The sequence below is a fragment of the Bombus pyrosoma genome, linkage group LG6 (genome assembly GCF_014825855.1).
Source record: "Bombus pyrosoma isolate SC7728 linkage group LG6, ASM1482585v1, whole genome shotgun sequence".
Taxonomy (NCBI): Eukaryota; Metazoa; Arthropoda; class Insecta; order Hymenoptera; family Apidae; genus Bombus; species Bombus pyrosoma.
This window is the reverse complement of record NC_057775.1, coordinates 11652854-11677100: the sequence shown is the minus strand read 5'-3', so window position 1 is coordinate 11677100 and position 24247 is coordinate 11652854. Positions and strand designations below refer to the sequence as shown.

Here is a 24247-nt window from a genome sequence, read left to right as displayed (position 1 = left end):
GATAAGTTTGTGGCGAATCGATTAGATATTATGTTTAAATTTGTCCGTAAGGAAAGACGAAAAATAATAGCTAATATGTGCGAAAGTAACGTAAAAATCTTTGGACACATCTTTCCCGTTAAATTTCGTTCGACGTTGAAAAAACTTTTACCTGCGGCTTCTATCTTTTCCTATTAAATAATATGGCGTGTTTTAATCCATCTATAACGGAAGGCAATCAGTCACAAAATAATGGACGAAACGTGTGCTCAAATTTTTATATATAGACTATTTCACCGGACTCTGTCACATGAAATATGTCTGTCGTATTTAAAATCGCAATTTTTGTACGAAACATTTTTATGAAATTCTAAATGGAGCAAAAATATTTCAAGTGAAAAAGTTCAACCGGAAACCATATATAATACAGTTTATTACATACTTCAAAGTTTTTCACTATACCTATCGAATATGTTCCTCCTTAGGTTGGAGGTTTTGCACATTTTTTCCACACTCTTCTTTTTAACAAAAGCACGAGGATTTTTTTAACTTTCTACAAACATTTTCTTTCTTTCTTTTAGGAACGTACTATCGTTTTTAATCAAACATTTCCTCCTTTCGCAGTTCAATATTATGTAAATTTTAGAACGTTTCTCTAGAAATGTTTTCGTAACCCAGGACTGTTCGATTCCTCTTTCGATGATGAGTCGAACGCTTCATTCCAGTTTAGCGATTTATTTTCGTGTTTCGTTAGCGTGGTCAGCCTTCAGTTGCTCGAGTCGTTTTCTCACCAATGTCGTCAAGATAGCCGCCGCGTAACGAGCATTTCCGGTAACCAGCGCACGATGCTTCTTGAAGTTTAAATTACTCGAGCTCGATGGTTCTTCGCCGATGAAAAAAATTCATCAAAAGTGCGCGTGGCCTTAAGTGTCGTGGTTTAGGTTACAATTTTTTGAACTTTAAAGTTAATAGTGGTATACGTTACGTAATTACGTTGAATTAATAAAGAAGTGTCGTGGAATGCGTTTTCGGTTCGTTTTATGGTTAAGAACGCCGGCAAGTGAGTTTGATGGAAGTACATTTTTTTACGACGTTTGCAACTGAACGATTTTATTCGTTTTTCCGGAGAATACGAACGAACATATGAGCACGTTCTCTGTCATAAAATTAGATTTCTCTAAAAGAGGATACAATTACGAGTGCTTTGGACTAAAAACACGGTTAAAAATCCTTCTTTCTGTACTCTGTATTCCAGTATTCGTCAAAGTTTACGACATTGCGCGTGTCAATAGGGTCACTGCTGAAGAGTACTTTTATTTACTTTAACTTCTCTTTTATTTTAAATTCTCATAAAATAACATTGTTCGTAACAGCGCTTTTCTTCTAAATGAAAATGTTTTCAGAAATGTTCCTTGTATATTTTAGAATATACATTTTGTATATCTACGTTTTCTTCTATACATTCATAGAGAATGTCGTACAGAGTTTCCACGTGAACTTTGTTACCGTGTTTTATGGTTAAAAATAGTATAAAAGTATTATATGAACAAAGACTGTTAAAAGCTTCGTTAACAGGTTAAAACAAACGTAACGCGAAGATTATAGAAGCTATTTGTTTTCAGCAAGAAGAATGTGTTGCACATAAAACGTGCATAGAATAAATCCTATTTCGGCAAACCAATTTGCCATAATAAGCGTCATGTTACATGGAAGTGACTTCTACTTTTAAGATTTCATTTTGTTTCCCAATTATATGGAATTGAGTTTCCCACGTTTCTCGAAATTCAAATTTACAAAATTGGCAAATGCTTTTATCATATCATGAATCTGGTACACTCCTCTGCCCTTAACGTGACATTCATCAATGCAACAATCGATAATTCTCTAACTATTTGTTCTACATATACCAAAGTGGGAACACGTTCAAGTTTACTTCTCCACAAAACTACTGGTAGATCAAGTTCGCGAACTTCACGAAGTACCGTAATAACAATACAAGTCCAGCAACGCCATGAGCGAACGTTTACACAAAGACAGTAGTAAAACAAATCCGTTTTGCCTGGAACTCGGTAGAAACAGATCAAGGGCTACGCTACGTAATCTCGACGGGAGAGTCGTTGAATGGCCGCAGCGGCTCGGTATTGGTTAGGAATGGCGGTCTAGCGGCGGCCAAAGTGAGTTTACATCGCAGTTAAGTTTCGCCTTAACGCGATGCCGAACTGCCTTCTCTCCCTCCATCACGTGGCAGTGTGTGACACGCGGATTTACCGACCATTTGGCAAATGAAGACGAAACTGCCTCGTAGATTACTGTGACCGCGATACACCACCGACAGCTGGAACCTCTAACGTGTATACCGGGCTTCCTTCCAACGTGATCGAAGCGATCGTCTGTCGGAAGCTACCCCCTTCGAATGTGTCTTTGTCTCTGCTTAATAGCGCGTTTCGTGCTCTGTCTCATTACACAGTGCTTGAATGATTTAGTTGTTAATTGTGGTTGCTTTCATGCACAACATTGTCCTCGGGATTGGGTCGTATCGCGAATCTTTTTTGAATAATCGAAAAAATGTGAGAGGAAGACGATGAATTGTTTAAGGAAGGTTGCGTTTTCTTTTTCATAGAAGCACACAGTATTTCTTTTTAATGTGACTGAATTCCTTATTGAACAATAAGTAATTTGGAGGAAGACTTGTTCTGTCTCCTAACTTTCAAAATATAAAAAATAGAGTTTCAACGCCGAAACTCGAAGACTGTGAAACATTTTAAATTTATATTTGTATTATTTTCCACACAACTCGTTTTTCAGATAATTAAGTTTAGAGTAACAGAACGATCCACTGTGCACGCTTTATTATTCGTGACGGATTTCAAATTTACGAGAGAAAATAACTATTCTGTTTTTTTTTTTCAGGGATCAAAAATTGTCATTCTATAAAGAGCATATCGAATATTTTACTTTGGAATATTTTGAATGTTTCGTACATGAAATATATGTATACGATATGAATTTTAAACGACGCGACTTCGAAGAGACAATTTTTGATCGTATAAAGTAACAATTTTTTATTAACTAAACGCCCCCTTTATCTTTTTTTTTTATAAAAATATTTTCCAAAAGGAACTTCTTCCTTTATACTGCATTTTCAATCGAAAGTGGAACTAATTAGAAGCTATGGTCAAGTGTTTACCATCTGACACGAGTCTAAGAAATTTATCACATTCTCCGGGATTACTGTCGAAATTGGGAGAAAAGGGAGGGTCGAAGTATCATTTTCCTTTATTGGAGGAAACATCGGTGGAATTGTTCATGAAGCTCAAAGCCATAAAAGGGGAAGAAACGGTTCAATAGCAGTGTCACCATTCGCGTCATGAAATTAAAAGCTTTCCTTCTCGATATCAACGCAACCTTCGAATTATTCCGATTTATTGAACTAATAAACTTCAAGAAATTTAATAGACGAAGATTTAATAATGACTTCGAACGATGACGAATAGCAGTAACTTTAATAGTTGAAAGACATGCACGACTATTTAATCCAAGAAATTTCGAATTCAACAAGAGAGTAGTAATGAAATATAATATTTTATAAAGTTAGCTAAAAACCCATATTGAGAATCTCACGAGATAAGCTGAAGCATTTTCGAACCTAGAAATAGACGCTGCAATCGAGTTCGCAATCACTGCAGTTAGAGCTACGTCCCCTCTTTCTTGATCTCAAACGAGTCGCTTTTGGAAGATCCAGCAATGGTTCCGTTTGTCTTCAATCAACTGATGCTTTAACCTGTGCAGACGGGCGAATGTGGAAATTCTTCTCTGTAATCAATTAAACGGTAATTTCTTCGTTCCTTTTGTTTTCCTTTCATCAATTGACGTAAAGTTCCCATTCGATGTGATATCGTCAAAGAAGCAGCGGGAAATCCAAATCATCGTTAATCAAATCTTATTTATTTCTTACTGTTAGAACAAGAAATATTAATTTTTGTCAGTATAGTTAATTGATTATTGTTCATAAACAAGCGAACATAGGATATTCGTAGATATCATTTTACATCTGATGTTTTTATTATGTAAGTTACTAAATGGAACGGTATAAACATTCGTATGTAATATTCGTTCATTTCTACAAACACAGGGAACGAACTTATCAATGTGAATTTTAGTAAAATTTGAAATTTTGTCCTTTAGTAAAGTCATTAAAAAATGCATATCCTTTGTAGTTGACTGGACACAAAAAATTGCAACTATTTAAAACTCTATTACAACTTAGGAGAGTACCTGAATTTTCATGAACAGTACAATTGTTGCAAATTGTTTGTTTTACATGCAGATACTTTTTTGAGTTGAGCGAAAACAAATGAAACATCGAATTGGAATCTAAATGGATGCGAATACCATATCTGAAGTACTATGCAAACAAGCTTTTCATGTAAATATTTTTTTAAAAGCGACTGAAATTTTTATATGAAAAAATACGATAGCAGATGTATGTTCTGCAATTTCTTGAAGTGTTCAGTTACGTACCGGACACCGAATATCGCGCCATGTACGCTTGTAAATTTAATTAGAAATATAAAATATCGATGATCTTTCTAGAAAATAATAAAGTCATGGAAGATTAAAATTTGCAAAACCGTACAACGTGCTCGTTTGTTTGGCCAAAAATGAGATTCACGCCTGTGTTGATGAAAATATAATACATTAAACTGAAATTTCGTTCATTCTGATAAATATGAGTTATTGTTTACATTTATTTTAATCAATCAGCGAAAAAATTTTTTCATTATCCGTACGATCGTTGATTGTCAATGTATTCGATTTGTTTGAAAATTACACGGCGTACATATATTTTTCATGTAACATCGACTCACCCCTATGCGTCGCGGTTTTTCGATCTCACGGAAGCAAACAAAATTTATGAGTAAATCGTTTCACCGTAACGTTATAACCTCATCCATCCTCATCGATTATCGTTGCTTTTAATATTCTCTCTCTCGTCCGCGCGAATCAACATCATCCCTGAGTGCAGTCACTTTTGGAATACATTTCACGTCATGGTTGTTCGATAATCGTTTCGTTCAAAAACTTCAATTATTCGACATCCTATCTGTACGAAACGTGCACCAAGCTTAATCACATAAAATTTTGCTTAATAATTCCAAATCTTTCGGAAATTTTTAAAGGACCTTTGATGTCGATTAGATCAACAACATACCTAAATATCAAGCTCTTTGCTAGGCTATCACTATGATTTATCTTTCCTTTCCTCGTGTACGACGATTAGTATATTATAAATCAAAGAGGATGTCGAATCCCAAGAATGGAAGCTGTGCAATGGCTTTATATAAACTTCATACAACAACATATAAAATTCACATAGTTTCTCAAAGTGTCCCGACTAACTTTTCTATTTCTATTCTCGGGTACATCTCAGAAGATCAAGTCGAAAGTTGGAAACAGCTTAGAACCAATTTCTTTCCTCTTTGACAACTTAAGTATACTTTAACTCCATCACTTTCCGCTGAAATCATTCACACGGGAATTGTGCGAAAGCTAATGTGCCAAATTTAAAAATAAACCCTCCAAATTTTCTTTCCTTTTTTTTTTCTCTTTACAACGGACATTTTTTACGTTTTTACTGCTAGACATAACTATAGAGAATATCACAAACGTATATCAAGAAAAATGCAATTCGAAACGAAAAAATAAAGCAAAAGCTGGAACACGTCTGACCGCGTACGATAGTCTAACGAGTTTGCAGAGGCAGGATGTAATCACGATCGCAAAGGTCCCGATATTTAAATTCATCTTTATCCGTGGATCCGATCGGAACACGGCGATCCGTAACGAAAGTTAACGAGATGGTGTTAATTAAATCCAACACATAGAATCTCTGGGCTGGTGGGAAAATTCGACAATGGACGCGCATACAGGACTATGTATACAGTCACACACGAATACATGAGAGGTTGTGATCGCGCATAAAGGCGCGTGTACGCGCTTGCAGGAGAGGCACAGAGAGCAGGATCGACGAGCAGACGAGCGAACCGAGCTGGTCGGAGGTTCGATGAATCGATGACCGCTTTTAGTAATGATGTGTACATGGCAGGCGGTCCTCTCCCGATGGAACGTCCGGGGTCAGCGTAGTAGAACGCCGCGCTGGTACGTTGCCTCGTGTGTAGTGGCAGCCAGAGTTTGCCAAGGGGGACTTATTACGTCCCTGGAATTACCATATAAATTATCGCGTGATGAACCCACCGGAGTGCGAAACGGTGCACGCTTCGGCCTTTGTCGAGGTTTCGGTTATGGTTAATCGGCCACGCCGTTTAATTGACATTCTGCGCCGCAAAATACCGCCTGTCCTACGCCTCGTGTAATTTTCTTCGTCTCTCAGCCGCCGCGAATCGCCGTTCGCTTCCTCCTTCTGGCAAAAGGCGATCATCGATCGAATCGCGTCATGCAACTTGACTTTGCCCATAACGAAATGATGGATGTTGTCTTAGATTTTGGTGGCGCGATTAGATCGACAGTAATAGGCTAGATTAATTAAGGAGGAAAAATCGTCCTCTCCTTCCGACTCTTCCAACTTCAAACCGCGTCACGTCGCTACGCGGCTTTTCGTTCGACGAGGCAGTTCAACCTAAATACGTCGCAGCGTCTCACGTGTTTTCGATGCGCAATGGCGACGGCGTCACGCGTGCCACGGTATATGTAAAAGGCAATCGTGGATTCCGCGTGTCGCTTACAAAGCAAATTTAATGACGCACGTAATACACGCCGAGAGTATCTCGCCACGGAGAGACGTGATTAGCGGTTATTCAAATTTTCACGAGGAGAGCACAGTCATCGAAGGCGGCGAGAAGGAGGAACGTTCAGGGAGGAGAACCGAAAAGGACGTCGAGGGCTTCATCGACGAGATTACAGACAGACATAATTATCCGGTATAGCGAGATGACGCGAATAGAAGGCGGCAGGTACGGTGTCTGAACGTTTAAGATCCAAAGCGTGGCCTTCCTGTTGACGAGCGTGGGGGATCCACGTCTACGAGGCACGATGAATATGCAAAATTCTCGGTGTCGGTCTCACGAACCATATCCGACGGTACGACCGAGGCCACGGCCTATGTTTCATGCATTCAGATGCCCTTCTTACCATCGTGTCGTCCAGCTTGGCCGTGGAACAGTTGAACAATGTCGCCGGCTGTCGCGTTCATTAGGTGCCGTTTAAAAAGTCGCTCGTCGACATTTCACACAAAATTCCCGCCACGAGCAGTGCCATGCAAATCCCGCTCAATTCGCGCGAACACGGGGAAACTCTTAAAGCCTTTTATAGTGTGCCTCCTCTAAGACTGAATTCGTGGCCTGAAACTCCGAGTGCCACTATATTCTCCAACCTAGGTATTACGACGCGACGTTTCTCGCGGTTTTACGTCCTGCACACACGTTCCACGGTATGTCCGCTGTGAGCGAGTGTGCGCGAGTTCGTGTGGCTCCCTGACTTTTTAACCTCTCTCCGAGAGGCTCCCGCAGACTGATTTATGTTTACCAGGGCCGAGAGGGAGGTGGAATTCGGTGACCGCTTAACTTGTTCTCGTTCTTTCACCGTTCTTGGAAACTTGTTTGCGTTATCGTCGCAGAGGAACTTCGCTTGATGTTCTTTGAATTCGATTAAAGAATTCTTGAGCTGGCTGGCGGGCTTGAGTAACGGTAGTTATTTAACAAGTGGCTTAAGTCACGAAACGAAGCATTGTTAGAAGGTAGGTACGTGACAATGTATTTTAGGAATGGATTTGCTTGCTACAATGGATATATTAATTACTTTGTATAATTGATATATCTCCTATTTTCTTTACAATTATAAAGATATGATACAAAAAAGTTTCACTAAAGTAGAATTGCTATTTGATAATACACGTTACAAGTGTCGCGGAAGTGTAGAAGATCAACGACATTTTCCATCCAGTACGACGATTTTAATTGTAATAAAATCGTGCCAGTCTTTTTGTTCCAATATATTTTCGAAGATGTCAGACGAGGAGCCTGGAACAACGATCGTAAGTTCAGCATCGGTTAATAAATCCCTGGCAACGCGCGGCTCGGCTGAAACAATCCCAGCCTCCGGTTCTGACTCCTACTTTTGTCCAGGAAATTAGAGTCATCGCGACGTTGTTTGCCCGACGAGAGGCAGCGGCGTCATATTTCACGCACGAGCGAAACTTGAGAATCGTAATTGAACGCGAGAGGAAACTCCCTCGTGCTGAGAAGGAGGGAAGATTCGTTGGACACATCCGACGTGAAGACGAGCACAGGCATTAGGGAAAAAGTTATTCTTATTACCAGGCCGGGTCACACGTGTATATTATTGCCAAGAAGTTATCCCGGTTCTCCGCGGCAACGGACCAGCCAGAACGTGCAACTTTTTCGATACTTTCTTAACGACGATCTCACGTCGCTTCCATAACCTGCCGTAGACATGCATTGTCTAGAATTCGGTCGTCTTTGGCGATTGTCGTGACGCCAGTATAGATCTCTTTTTACTGCTATATAGACCGGCGACGTCATATTAATGTCATGCGAGTGTGATAACATATGGTTAGTACATAATAAATTCGTAGTTTCATAAACTCAACTAGGGAAACTGAGCGAAAATTTTTGTACCCTTAAATTTAAAACACTGATAATTTTCCTGAGAATTTAGTTTTCGATTCCTAAAACAAGCCTTATGACATAATGCGTGTTTTGTCTTTTGACGTAACTGCAAAATGCCATGAATTGCAAGGATGCTGAAGGGCATGAAATGCCATCGGGTAATAAATTCAATTCTATTCGCTTCTACTTCTAAAGCGCTTGGTGTTTGTTAAATAATTTTTTCATCGGATTTTTTTATCAGTTCGGAAATGTTTCGCTAGGATCCAAGGAAAAGCAACGAACGTAAAAGATCTATCAAATACATGCTTCTTACGAGGTAACCTCTTCCTGGAAGATATTCCCTAAGAATGGGAAAGTAGTTAAAGGGGGCATCACGCGGACCGTTTCATAAAAGAACGGATGGTCCTCTTTTTCTTTATATACAAAGCCTAACGTTTTACATCGCAGGAAGAATACGCTCGCTATGTATAGTCAGCAACTGCGCGACAGGATCCCGCGTTAAAGTTTTTATATTGTACAAGACTGTCATATTATCGGCCGTTAATGCCACGTGTTATAAGTTATAGCAATAAGAGTGCCCTACACGGTTGAGTAGTCCGCGTTTATAGCTCCTTATGAAAGTGTTCTATTAAAAGGACGGATGCTGTTCTTAATATGTGGAACGAACAGTGAGAGAACGATGGTCGTAAATGATGTGCCATAAAGTGCTTTATTTTGTAACATCATGCAGAATCGTCATTGTGTTTTTCGATAAACGAAGATTGCTCCAAAATCGAAATAAATGAAATTTATTCACGTAGCAATTCTCAGCTCGTCATTTTTCGTTGTAATATTGAATGGACAAAATTTGTGCGATTTAAATAGCTTTTGAGATTTTGACGCACTATAATCATTTCGTGATTTTTCCCGCTACTCGCGTTCCTTTATCGTCACTGGGAAATTATTCAAAATAATCTCAATGCCATTTTTACGATATTTCGAAATTATTGAGGGTTATTCGTGGTTTGGTCAAAGGTCGTTTCGAGGTTAACTCATTTGTAATGCACTTGTAAATCCATTTGAGATCAGTTTGCCAATATTCATAGTGTAAATAATCAGGTCGTCGTATTAAAGATATATCTAGTTCATTTACGATTAATCAAATCAATCGTTTCAAAGTAAACTAATTTCCATGGAATTGAAAATTACTCAAAGGCACTGAAACCACGTCTAGTAACATCTAATCAATTAACCAATTCCGTGTCACGCTGCGATTGGAACTAAAAACCTGCCTTGCGATTCTCCGAAGTCAACAGACATCGAATTCCAAACTAATACCACAACAGCGATCAAACTTCGATTGAAGTGAGTTTCGAGTCTCACGAAATTTTAGCTTCCCCGCTACGGAGGTGTACGTTTCTGGCGGGGGTTGAGTAGGGTTCGTTAATTCGACGCCAAGTTTTCCGATTCACTTACGGTTTGACAAGTCCGCCACGTTCCGGGCGCGCCTACACGCGAGCGAAGAAGGAGTAGTCTGAAGGGTCGGTGAAACAAAACATCGTAAAGCACCCTCTCGTCTGTAGAGGATGCGACCTGTTAGCCCGGCATTCAGGCAAGTGAGAAAAGTGGCTGTTAGAGGTAGCCGGCGATGCATAAGGACTCGTTTCCAGAGGACAAGTTATCCGTGCCATTGAGATTTATTCGAGATAACCGTCCATGTTACAATACATGTGTCAACGTGTAGAAAATATCTCCTAAACTAATTGTTTTTTTTTTTTCATAAATAATTTAACGTTTTTATTATGAAAATGACGAAGCTGCATCCATTATTGCATATGCGCTTGCTGATACGTCGGTTGTCTGACTGGCGGCTAATTCTATATATACCTATGACGCACAGATGGTCTGACTAACAATTGATTCTACTTATGTACATGACACCGAGACTGTCTGACTAATGGTTAACTCTACTGACGTATACGATGCTTTAATTGTCTATCTAATGGTTAATTCTACTATCGCATATGGTACGTTAATTGTCTGACTTGCAATTAATACTACTGACACATACATCGTGTCGATCGTCTGACTAAAGATTAATTCCACTTACGCAAACGATGTCCCGATTGTCCGACTAACTGTTAATATTACTGATTCATACGGTGCGCCAATTGTCTGACCAACGGTTAACGGATTGTCTGACGGTTAATTCTACTTACCCGTACGGTGTATTGTCTGACTAACGATTAATACTACCCATATATTCGTGTATGCTATAGCGTGTATAACGTTGCTAACTTGAGCGCTTAACTTTTTCCAGCGAATTTTTTTCACATTTCTAAGAATAGCATGGATGGTCTGTTGAAAGTAATTTAAAGCTATTTTACTATCATATATATATATATATATAATATTTCGTTGCCGAACGGCCACGCATTCGAAACGAACAGCAGCGACGGAGTATAACGTTCGCGTTTTTTGATAAACTTTCGACTAACGGGAATTTTTAGTTGCTCTTAATTTCGAAGCCGGCTCGTTCTCGCGCCACTGCCTCTCGTTCGCCCATCCTCCCGGCTCAGCGCCGCTGAAATCGACGTGGTTCAAGTGGTTTTCAACGTTCTCCCAGAACCTGAATATTTATTTGCTCTTCCACAGAGATGTTGACCCGGAGCGTTTGAAATTGAAACGAACGTGGCAGCCGATGGTTTCTGGACCGTGTAAAAACCTCCGGTGTAACCGGCGGATATACGTTGCATGAACATTTTTTCCCGCACCTCCTTCATTCGGTGTCGGCTTGTCTATTGTTACCAATGTGGTATTTACTAAGCTTGCACAGGTAACGTTAAATTAGATAACAAGTAGAAATGACAGGTAATTACCTACAGATATTCTGTGTATAATGATCAAACGAAAGCTAAGGATACCATTGAATGTAATTCAAATCATTTTTATCGATGAATTTTTCGAGATGCTCCTTTAATAAAAAGGAAGTGATACGAATCCCTGTTCAGAATATTTAATTACTCGGGTTATCTCATCTGTACGTAGGACAGGGTCTTCCAAGATCGATAGCAGCTTGAATGTGTACGGGATCGGATAATTGAGTGGTGGATACCTCTCGAAATTCCCATGGAGACGTCCTCGTAGCGAGTAGCTCTCCCTTGATTACAGAGACAGCTGATTGATGCTTCGGGGTATGATCCAGCTAGCTCGATCGACCACCTTAAGATCACTCGCTGTTCTTTGGACTATGAAATTTCGGTTTCGATTCGCCGCCGCGAATGCGACAGACGTTACGCGTCATCTATATTTCTCTTCTGTTTAACCCTTCCGTGATTGGGAAAAATCATTTCTTATTTATTGGCCAATGGAATGGATGGAATTCAGTTCTTCATTTCACCGTTGGGAAAATATTATGTGTGTCATATTTGTGTTGTTGTACGCTGATTTCTGGGAATAAAGAGATGAATTTTGGAGAAAATATATTTGTACAAGTACCTCTCAATTATTTTTAAGACGATTTAATAAAATACACGCTTACCACGCAGAGTTATCTCCCTATTTATATTCTACTATATATCGTATCCCGCTATCTTTCCTAAAGTTTCTTCTTGTTCAAAGATACAAAGAATCGTTTTCCATTTTTCCCCAACTACCACCTCTTTCTGTATCTGGACTATTCGTATAACGAATTCCAATGAATTGAATATTCTACAAATTTACACGTTTCGTTACAGGCAATTTCGCTGATGTGTATCCTTATGTTGGCAGATGCTGCAGTGATGGACGGTGAGGGTACGCTGGGCCGCGGTCACGGAAATGGGGGCCGTGGGCTGCGCCGTCAACGGTCCCTGGAATGGCGAGAGAGGCGCGGTTACGGGCCCAGTGTCCAGTCGAGCAGCGACGACGAGGAAAATTCCCGTCATGCCGTTGGTGCCGCGTCCGTTTCATCCGCCGGTAGAGGCGCTCGCAGCCCAGGCCAGGTCTTCGCCTCCCTCTTGGCGCAGCAGTATGGAAGTGAGTGATGATATAATTGATGTTTAATGCTTTGATCGAAAGCCTCCCACCAGCCGTACGGGAAAAAGTTTGGCGGATGTAGGTGGCCGGTATTCGTCGAGGTGCCTGTGTTTGGGCAAAGGAACGGTGTTTGATGGGAGTTTCCGTGAAACGTATTGAGAGGGAATTGGTAATTTATCGAAGGGACTACGGATTTCCAGGGTAACAGCAGGGAAAAGTATTGCATCGCCGTGATTGATTTTATTCTGCCTGGAATATCAGTTTCCTTTGTTCGTTTGAGATCCTTTGGAATTTCTAATGGTCTTTCTAATTGATTGTTCCGTTGGAATAAATAAGGAACAGCGATAGTATATGTTGTCTTTTAATGTTACTTTTTAATCGATCGCTTATTAAAGGAGGAATCGATAATTGATAGTAATTTTTAAAACATATATTCAAGTTGTTCATAATGAAGCGATGCTTCTGCGGTTTAAACACGATTACAGATATCTCTAACTTAATGAAAAAGAGAAACTTAAAAGAAATTAGAGCCGGCGATTTGGAGCAAAGTGAAACACTACAATAATTCTATACAAATATCTACAACCAGCGTAAAAAAGGATCTCACAACGAGAAGTACAACCGTTATCTTCATTAAGCGGAAACACGGTTCGCGACTCATCGAGCCCGTCCGCCTCCTAGACAAAAGAAATTAACGTAACGATTCGACTTCTAAGGCGTAGCTCTGATTGGATGACCCTTCGTTCGGCCAGTCTTCCGGCTGGATTCAAACGAACTTTAACGAGCGACTTAATGAGCAACCTATGAACTTTCAATTGCAACAATTAAATCGGCCGCGCGAAACGAACAGGTCGGGGAAATAGCCGCGCGAACAGGCGCGATCATCGAGTAATGGCCTGTCGAAGCGAAGAGAGAGCTTCGTTCTGGACGCGGCTTAACGATACACACTGGCTGACTGACGGCAACTTTTTCCCCTTTTTTTTTATTTCTTTCGACTCGATCTGCCGCTGCCAATAATAAAGTTCACGGTGGCTCGTTCATCATATTCCATCAAACAGGCGCAGACCACGCTCTCGGCCATTCGGTTCAGCCTTCCTCTCCTCCTCCACCTCCTGTTCCACCGCTTCCCGCTTCCATAATCTTCCTTCGACTCCCTGGCAAACGCGTAGATTAAAGGATTTACGAAATTAGTTTTACTTCCTCGCGTCGTCTACGAGCGCGGCCGGATATTAAGTTCGGAGGCGAAATCCCAGATTGCCAAGCGTGGGGTGCTCGCAGCACCGCGTCGTGGACCGTGTTCCAGTAAACAATATCTTAAAAATGCAGCGCTGCCCGCTTACCGTCCCCATTTGCATCTTGGTTAATACAGGTATTCCGTGACCACCAGTTGTATCTCTACTAAACAAGACTTTATAAAAACTTGGTTTTCATAATATGGAAGAAAAATAAATTGAATGTAGACCTCGTGATTAATAATAAAATACTAGATTACTGGCCGCAATTTATGGATCATCGTGATATATTCTTGTAGTATTGGAGTCGTGATAATAAAAAAGAGTGAGATTCCAGCTCCACAATTGTCGATGCTAAAAGAATACCTCCGTATTTTCGCAAGCACGACATTTCATCGAACGGATTCATCTCGTTTCGTGTAATTTCGCCTAAAATTTGTATCAGATTGGTAGTAACTATCTTTACTCAATGAGATCGATTTTAGGGCATAGATTGACGTGGTACGTTTGGAAACGAGGTTTCAAACGATGCGATCGATATTTGGATGGATATTTTCAACGACTCTGTTTGTATCCACGAATAATTATCCGTATATGATTATACCATTGCTTTCGTTTGCGATTCGTTTGCGTATTCCGTGTATCGATTACGCGATTCGTTTGCGGTACGCCGTATAAATATCACACGCCACATAACTGCATTATCATTGACGGCTTATTTGGATTACTACTTACGCAAATAATAGTTTAATATCGCGCGTTCCGGTTGCATGACCATTATTTGACCTCGGATACGGCCGGTTATCCCGATTAAATCTACAAATTCGTACCCTACCACCTTCATCGTCGTATAATCTTTGTCCCATACACTGTGAGCGTGTCGTAATCCTCGCGTTTCAACAAATCTTGGATAAACTACTCTCCCGTGTGCTTTCTGCGTATATTTAATCTTGCTGGTTTAATAAACAACAGCGTATTTTGATGGAAGAATAATCTGCTGTGTAGAAACTGTAAGCTATTGTATTAAAAATTAACCTACTTCATTTAAGAAGTAAAACATAAATTCGTAATGGTAAAATTAAGAAACGTGTAGCCCTAAACGATAAAATTGCAACGCACTTGTTGTACCATCTTTTCTAATCACGATAATCGTATATCGTACATATATAACAAATATTCGTTTTGTATAACTCTGGTCGAAACGAAATTTTAGCTAGTGTCTGATCAAATGAACTTCTGCTGATTAAACTTACTTACTTGAACGTAAACTGTTAGCTATGTGAACGAGAAATTGTAGATACCATCTATTCGAATGAAATGTTTGGATTGAATGACATTCTGTGGTGTGAATTATCTTATCTGGCCACTAAGTCGTATTAAATAAATCAAAATGAATTACAAATCGAAAGAATCGACAAAGCGACAAACATCAGCATATAAACCTATCGTGCAAGTCAACGCGTTAATAGGTTAAAGCTACTTATATCGAGACACGCGATATCAGAAGGTTTCGTCCGATCCGAGTCCACTTCCGACCGCTTTCCGCGCGATCCTCGACACGACTTGCCGTTTCACTTCTCCCTTTGGAACGTTTCATCGATTCGTCTTGAAACCGGACAAAATAGACAAGCAAGATGGAGAAGGGGGTGGCCAGGTTACAAGGGACGAAAGGGGCGAACTCAATTAATACCAGTGCTCGGTTTATACTATATTTCTTGGTTGCGGTATCAAGCGAGCCAGCAGCCCACCTCGCGTCTGTCTGCATTTGTTCCAATTCACTTGCTGCCGATTACCGCTCCCTCCCGGCCTGGATACGCCGCTCAGTCTCGACCCCTCATCGCCGTTCCCCATTTTCATCCCTATTCTCCCATTTCCTCTCCGTTCCCATCCCCTTTCCGCCCTGTCCCTCTTTCAAACCCCCTCGTTGCTGCTGTTTGACTCGACTCGTTCGGTTCGACCAGTCTCGATTCGACGCGGCACAGTGTCACGTAACCACACTCGAAGCGTGTCGAAAGAGAACCACCGCCTGTCGGTCGCAAAGGGACTCGACTTGTGCCAGTAGCTTCTTTGCTTTCGTTATCGATGCTTCGTACATACTATACAAAGATGAGAAGACGAAGCTCACTGCTACGTGTTGCTATATCGCACGCGTATTTCAAAAGTATCATAATTTTAAATAATTCAGTTCTATATTAGAAGAACATTAAAAGTCGTTGAAGAAGGATTTCAAGAGCTAGGAATGAACAATTTCCACAATAATATTTGATCATGGTTTCATACAGACTATTCCTTTTGCCAACGTTCAGTTTCTTAGTAATAATTTTTTGCAAGATTTCAAATAGTTTCTCGTTTCTCCTAAGAAAACTTGTTTGAGTTATGAAACTGCTTTGCCTGGCCAAGTTATAGACGCTCAATTCTTTTCGCGCTTCTTATCGTCAGGACGTATACGTAGACGTATTTGGATCGATATGACGGATACAACGTACGAAACACGTACGACGCTGAAGATAGAAATGGTTGTTGCGAGACACGCTTGATTGCCACACTCCAGACGCCGCGTCGCCTTGGAATCACGCGGTTAATTAACTTCACGACCGGCTGCGTCGCACTCGAGTACCGAGAACGATAATTGATGAGCGCTATGGATCACGTAAACGCGATCTGTTTCCTGTCGCGAGATACCCAGGTGGCGTTTGGATCGAAGTAAAATCCTTAATCAATAGCGTCTTCGTATAGCTACACAAACCCCTCTCAAGATTTATATTACGTAGTTACTATGCCAAATTTTCCAACAAAGTAAATATAACATAATATTAATAAGAAATTGATATTAATTATCGATACCATGAATTTAATAAGGAAAACTATTTATTCCTCGTATTCCTCAAATTTCTCGTTTAAATCGCCTTTAATCGACAGATACTACTAACGAATAGGTCGCATGCCTCTAATGATAAGCCCTTAAATTAAATTGAAAGTTCTAATGGTATGTTGTCTGAATAGAATGTACCTTATGCAAAGTTGATACAACTTCATAGAAATTGATACGAGTTGCGACAAATTTAACACGTATTAGGTTGTCCGAAAAGTTTCTTTCGTTTTATAAGGAAATAATAGACGCACAATGTTTTTTGTTTTATATTAGTTTATTGAATTATGCACGAACGTAATAATAGAAGTAGAACGAAATGGATCATATCTAATTCAATAAAATAATATTAAACAGAAATTGTGGTTCATCTATTATCACCTTATGAAAGGAAAGAAACTTTTCGGACAACCTAATATCTTACGAAGAAAAACATTCTTACGAAGAATGATAGACTCGTCCAGGACGCTATATAAATAATCATATTTAATTGAATAGAAAATTAAGTGTCTGAACGAAACCGTGTCACTATCGCTGCGGGTCTAAATGGATAATATAAACGAACCTTAACGCGGTGAACATACACAAGGCTGACATGACCTGTTATTAAAGCTTTACTCGCTCTATTCGAGGCGAGAGATCGTAAAAAGTGTTTCGATCCGTGATATAAGACGAGGAACGTGCGACAATGCGGGTTTTACGAACGCGGCTCCCTCGGTAACAGGCCTGTCAATCGTCCGTAACGCGATCTGCTACTTACGCTTTCACGGAACGTAACGGTGATACCTAATAAAGTGTCCACGGATTATTTTTCACCGAAGGACCTCCTGCAGAGAGCCTCTGAATCGACATCACCATTAACGCAATATAATCCTCCTGTCGGACACCATATGTATGGAGAGTCAGCGGTGAGAAAATACCGCTCGGAGATCAGCCACTAGATAGCGGGTTCCATTAATAGTAGTTAATGTGTTTTCTTTCTTCTCAACGCTCTCTTGACTTATATTAATCCTCAATTTAATTCTAAATCATCTATATGTATGAAACATTTCTTATTAACTAAGCATTGCTATCTTTACCATTTATTGATATATATATATATATATTGTATTTACACAATTTGTAGAACAAAAATATAATTTTATAAATCGTGATTTCTCACTATAATTTATCATCTGATAATATTAATCAAATAACAAGTTTACATTGTAGAATTTCTTTTTTATAATCTTCAAAATATACATCGAATAAAATAATCAAGTAATTTGTAACTTGTAAAACTCAATTACGGAGTTTGTCATTCGGTGTACATACTGTCAAATTTGATACTGTTATGGGATAAAATTTATTTGCACGCGAAATTTGCGACTCGGGCGCTTGGAAAATTTCACCGATAATATTAATTCGCTGTAAATACTAATATCAAATTTCAAGGATTTTTTATTTTCTTCAAAAAGTAGTTCTCGTAATAGTCGCGTTTCAATGTATATAACGTCCTTTAGCTTCTCCCCGTAGAGTCATCAATACATCGACGTGCACGATATCGAGAGCGCTCCCACCGTGTCTCCAGATCTACGATTCACTCCGTACATTACACTGTCAACTCATTACACACCGGACTACGGTTTGCCACATCACGCTTCGCCGCTTTTCCATGGAAAATATTGACCTCCGAGCGCGCGCCATTCCGATAACGCGCCGGATAATGTATAGCTTCCCGCGGCATTGTAAGTGTTGATTTTCCGCGTCGCGTTTACATAGACGCCGCGAACTATTAATTTGATGCGGTCAGATATAGCTACAGTGGCGAATCATGGGTAGAACTTACTGCGTTAATTACCGCGCCCTACTCATCTCTGCTCTCATGTGCAACATTCGAAGGAAGATTTTTGTCCATTGTTGAAACGTACAATGGTAGAATTGAAAAAAAAATGTTAATCCTACCATTCTCCTCACTTTGTGTTCGTCTTTCTTCATATGTTTTCCATTTTTTCTTTTTTTTTAGAATGCTTTATTCATAAAAATCGGAAAGTACACAGAATGTGTAGCAGGATGTACTGAATTATTCGAAATTCCTCGTTTCTTTTTTTCTACCTTTCATTTAAGATCATATTGTGTAGGCTGTTATAAAGTATTAATTTAAGAGGAAAACTCGGCGATTAATATAAAAAAAAAAAATGATCGAGTATTTTCGCTATTACGTTCGCGTAAAGCAGTGATGGGCTTTGAAATATCGCGTAAAATAATGGAACGCGAAAGTCTGGGAAAAGGATAGAAAATGTGAGTCGAAGACACTTCAGCGGCGGTGAATCAAGATAGTCGTGGATCCCGAGTTTTCCGTCTCGGTAGCGAATATTTTCGGCTTACAACGCATTACGGAGTCGCAGACACGAGCACGTTCTTGCGGATCTTCGGAAACGATGTTAAGCCGAGAATAAATTTTTAATGGGCCGCCAGAGATTCCGGCTTTATAAAATACTGCCGTGATACATGCAAATGATCGGGACGAGAAATTAAACTACATGGTTTTTTCGCCAAGCGATAACGAAACGCTTTTCGCGCTATCGATTCATTCCCGCGTTCCGTCGTTCAAAGAATCGAGTGACGTTCGGGAATAATTAAAAAAATACGCATCGAACGATCACGGAGCATCGCTGGAAACAGAGCTGCGGTTGAAAACGATTCCATCCGGTCAGTGGTATATCCAATATTTTTAATCGTTCGTTGATAATTATGCAGGAATAACAGTTTGAAGTTAGAATCGTTCGGAATATTTAAATATCAAATAAAATTAACTGAAGATTATTTCTTCTGAAAGAATTCTTAAGATTTCTTATTATCCTTATTATAGATGTTACATATATATGTTTTACTTAAATAAAAATGGTGCTCTTCAAAGGTGTAGGAAAAATTTACCTTCGTAAGTGACTGTGTATAGTCACTCCCAACGGAGCACCGTTGCTATTTCTATTTCCCCAGAAAAAGGGTACCTAGCAGGCCTCTAACTCAAGATTAAACTTAACAACATACATTCGGTGGTCAGAGAGGCGGAAGACGCTAACGTATATACGAGATTAGGTGGAGAAAGTTCGAAGGAGAGACGGGGCAATGCTCGTTACAAGGTAATACGAAAGTTTCGCCACACAGGGAAAGAAAAGGCGGTGTTCGCCGTTTCCACTTATTCTTTCGTCGACGCTCGAGAAACTAGAAAGAGAGGAAAAGAATATAAGAAAAAGAAGACGTGAGAGCCACAGCTCTCAGGAGGGATGAATAATTTAAGGACGTCTGATCGCGCGATCGAAATTCACGTGTCTGGGAATCGCTTTGAACGTCAAATTACAGGGATCCTCTCTCCTCGGCCGATCTCTTGAATAATTGTGTTACAGACGGTCGATCCATTTAAATCACTCTATTGCCAGCGAACTGGTTCATTAAAATGCACCGGATCGAATTTCTATCGGAACGACTGCTCTGCCGCGTAACAAGAAAACTCTGACAAATCTTGTCGTCTCGGCGCGTATATCCATCTTCACTGCGGCGTCTGTCGACAAACACGAGAATAACTCTGCCATGACCTTTCTAGGAGAATGCACAAGGTCTACGTATGTATATTTTTGGGATGTGATCGAAATCTGTGACTGTGGTCAAATTTAGAAGAGATATTATGGAAATGCTATGCGTTGCGTGGAAGCGTGTAACCATCTCTGTGCTAATAACCATCATCGAGGAGAGGCTATAGTAACATTAATCTCATAACGCATGAAACTTGTATAATATTAATCCAATTATAAGATCGGATCAATTTTGAAAAAATAATCATGCCTTTGCTAAAATATATCTTTATACCTTGATTTCAATCCCATTCAAACTACCACATTTACCTGTATCAAATACCATCAAATCATGCAAACTTGGAGTCATGATATTTTCAAGGAATCTGACACAAAGAGACAGCGAGCCAAACAACGTGTGCTCGCATGGCAATCTGCGATGTAACATAGCGCATGACTAGTTAGCGGTATGCGGGAGCTGCTTCAAAGGACCTGGCTAATATTCGCATGACGTAAATGGCAGATGAACGGCGTACAGGTTAGGCCTATGCAACGAGCATAAGCGCGGATACAGCTTCCGCTGGCGGCTATATCGAGCACCAGGCGCCACCGCAACACGGTCCAGCACGTTGCATACGTACATGTGTACCTGATTGTCAATAAATTCTCCTGCAAATCCTTGCCACAACGCTTCCTTACACGATGTTCAAGCTACCATTAAAACGATAGCTACTCGTCCATCATTCAAGGGAAACCGTTGGTTTTTGGGATTGAACGATCGCGATGGACAGACAAGTACGATTGTTATTGCTTGTAGCGAACGAAGGATCGCGCGATTTCCGTTGAATTCAGCTTACGAAGCGCTGGCATTTGCAGGCAGTTTGGCGGAATATATTGGCGGTCAAGTGGAAATAAAACGTCTGCGTCGCTGGATAATGCCGGCCGTTAATATTGGGCTGCGACGCGGCCGCTCTCTGCGAAGTTGAATGGAAGATTTTTGCCATGAGATTTCTGGAACGTCGAATAGTTTTACACGAAAAGATAACGCGGTTCGTCAGGGAAATTTTGCTGCTTTTTAGAGTGTCTTGATAGATGATAATATAAAAGATTTTTTATTTTATTTTGAGAGGCATCCATATACATTGCAAGCGTAGAAGGCTTAGAGATTGCCACGATTACGGTGTGTTTCAAAAAGATGAGCAAAAATTCGTGTATAAGTTCTTTACGTCAAAAGAATGTCGATAATTGTTCAACAATCGTCAGTAACATTGGACAAACCCATCTCGTTATTTATTCATCGTCATTTTACATTTTACATTTTACATCGATAATCAAACGCAAAGAATGTGTGCCTTGGTTAAATATTCATCATGAAGATCACAAATCGAGCGGTAATCGTAGAACCGACGCGGCGTTATAAAGCAACAGGCATCGCAATCGGCGCAAGAACGAAATTACTGGCTACACACAAATTACGAACTGGATACGCATCTCCCGTTTCCCGTGGCAAGCCCGCCCTTCCTTCCGCCGAGGCACAGCTTGATCATAAAGCTCGTTCCGGCTTCTACATACCGACCTCGTCGTAAATATCATTCTCGTTTTACGTAGATGCGGCTTCTCATCGGCAGAATAAACACGCCGGAGGTAAGGTTACCCTAACGAGGAAACGCTCCTTGCCCCTTGATCCAAAAGGGGGATAGACGATGTTTCTCTGGCTTTATTATTGCTGTCGAGTAATTAAACCGTTTTCCGTGCCACCGCCGCGACTTGAAATCAAACGCAACCTCTGCTAGTCGTCGTCCGAATCTTCATACGATTTTATCTACGATGTTATCTATACTCCAACAATTACTTGTCGACATTCAAATATGTAATTTGATCGATACTATAATACATCCATAGCGAACAGAGCCTTGATGATTAGTGAATTGATTTTTTTTTTAATATCGATATGTTGCGTTTTTGCCATTATTTGGTGTATGCTGCTCGTCTAGTATTAGACTTAAACTTTTAGTATTTTATCGAGTAAAGAGTTACTTAATAGCCACGATATTGTACTGTGAAAATAAGCTGCTCTACGCTATTCACTTCTATCCGCTCTTCGTGAGAAACTCGTCGACAATAGAACAGAGAAACGATGTTTCTATACAAAGACGTAAATCGTAGATATCACTGGGTGAAAGCACGAGTGGAATTACAAGAACTTTGCGTTGCATTGATCTGTGTAATGATTACTAATATTTGCACGAACGTGAGGCGATATTTTTGAACGTGAAAAGGAATGGGTCTCTTTTATCTCGTTTCAGGCGGGGGGGGGGGGAGGTGAAAATGAATCCGGAGTTTGAATTTTGGCGTTTTACTGATTAAACCGAGCCATAGGGTTGACGGTAATTAGGCGTAACCTTTGTGCGAAGAACTGTGTACACTTCCCTTTTGGTAAAACGGATAATAACATTGGCATACCGTTATAAATGCTCTAATGCACAATACTCTTTATCGAATTGTTCGATTTATGTTAATTTACGTTACATGTCTAATTTAACAGTTGAACAAACGACACTTGATTTTATTTCGAAATAATTACCTTTAAATTTGCCACGATTATGGGGGCGCTTTACCGGGTTGTTACGTTGCCAAGCGAGCGTGTTTCCAGCACCAAAAAGACACTTTCCATGGTTAATGTAGCGACACTTTCAAACGAATTTATTTAAATTCCGTAAGCGAATATTATCAAACGAAACGAGGTTATTAATTAAGAATGGAACAATACTCCTTGCTTTGCTTTGTCATTCATTTGCCAGGAACGTAATTAAATGGAAAATTGTCGTAATGATTTTACAAATTTAGTCTTCAAAAATATCTGCACAACGTGTCTCTTTACTTTTATACATTTATTAATACAGGAGAAATTCCAAGTGAAAATATATGACGTTCGTCATCATCCCTACTCCACACCTCCAGCGACCGAAAGTGGGGTATGTAACCGCTGTACTTCAGTCCTAATAACATTGGCCTCCTCAACCTTCTACTATCCGCTGCACGATACAACACAAATTTATTAGACGATGACCGTTCTACTAACCGTGCTTTATACTTCAATTACTCAATTATGAGTAAAAAGTAGCCTCACCATGGTAATTACTTGGAGTAGTTAGATGAGTGGAGAGTGAAGAGTGATCGGCGAAGAGCCACAACAACGAGGACACGGAGGGCGCTTCACGTCGAGTCTGTTGCAACGGGTACAGTAAGGGATCGCTATGAAAAAAAGGATAAGTGAAAACGAGCGTAGCCGGAGAGCCGATACACCGAGCTTTCTCATTATTTTAAGTGACTGGAGAAGCAGAGGGCGCTGTGTATATGCGTGCCATATATCACCACTTGCCACTCAGGCGGGCTGGTATCGTGTAATCGAGTTGTCAGGCAAACTACCCCTTACAGAGAATGGCTCCGCTATCGTTGTCGCCGCCGCAGACGACGCCGACGCCATAGTAGTCGCCTAATGCACGCGTTATTACGTTACACGCATTTAAAACTTGCCTCCTATTAGCAGTTTGCCGTCATCTGCGGCTGCCGCGTCGAGGATCGAGAAATTCGAGAGAAGAGACGAAGGCGAGGAGGACGAGGCGTCCACGTCGTTCCGCCATCGACCACTGCGATCGTCCACAGCCCTCCAGACTAACTTTGTTTCCACGTCGAACGGATTTAATACTTTGCCAGCCATTACGCTAGCCGATCTAATGGGTCGCGCGCGTAAAATATTTAGCCGGAGCTAGATAGCGCGTCCCTCGGACCACCTCTGCAGCGTTATTTTTCTCCTTTCGTGATGGCGGTGATTGAATTGGAAGCCGGAGCTGAGGCAGTCGAGCTTTAAACGTAAGATAGGATCCTGAGAGAAGCATATGATTTTTTTAATAGAATTCGATTTAATTAAATTGGAAGAATTAATAGCAGAGTACTGCTGATGACCAGAGCTTT

The 24247-nt window shown here is 40.4% G+C and overlaps 1 protein-coding gene across 6 annotated transcripts in view; it reads left to right on the top strand.

The window, feature by feature from the left end:
- LOC122568532 (teneurin-a) overlaps nt 1–24247 on the top strand; it is a 699158-nt gene that overhangs the window by 256703 nt on the left and 418208 nt on the right. For all 6 annotated transcript variants that reach the window (XM_043728382.1, XM_043728381.1, XM_043728380.1 and 3 more), the window contains one exon: nt 12375–12620. In XM_043728382.1, the coding sequence (XP_043584317.1) occupies nt 12386–12620 (235 nt within the window). In that variant the 5' untranslated portion in view covers nt 12375–12385. The remainder of the gene's footprint in view (nt 1–12374; nt 12621–24247) is intronic.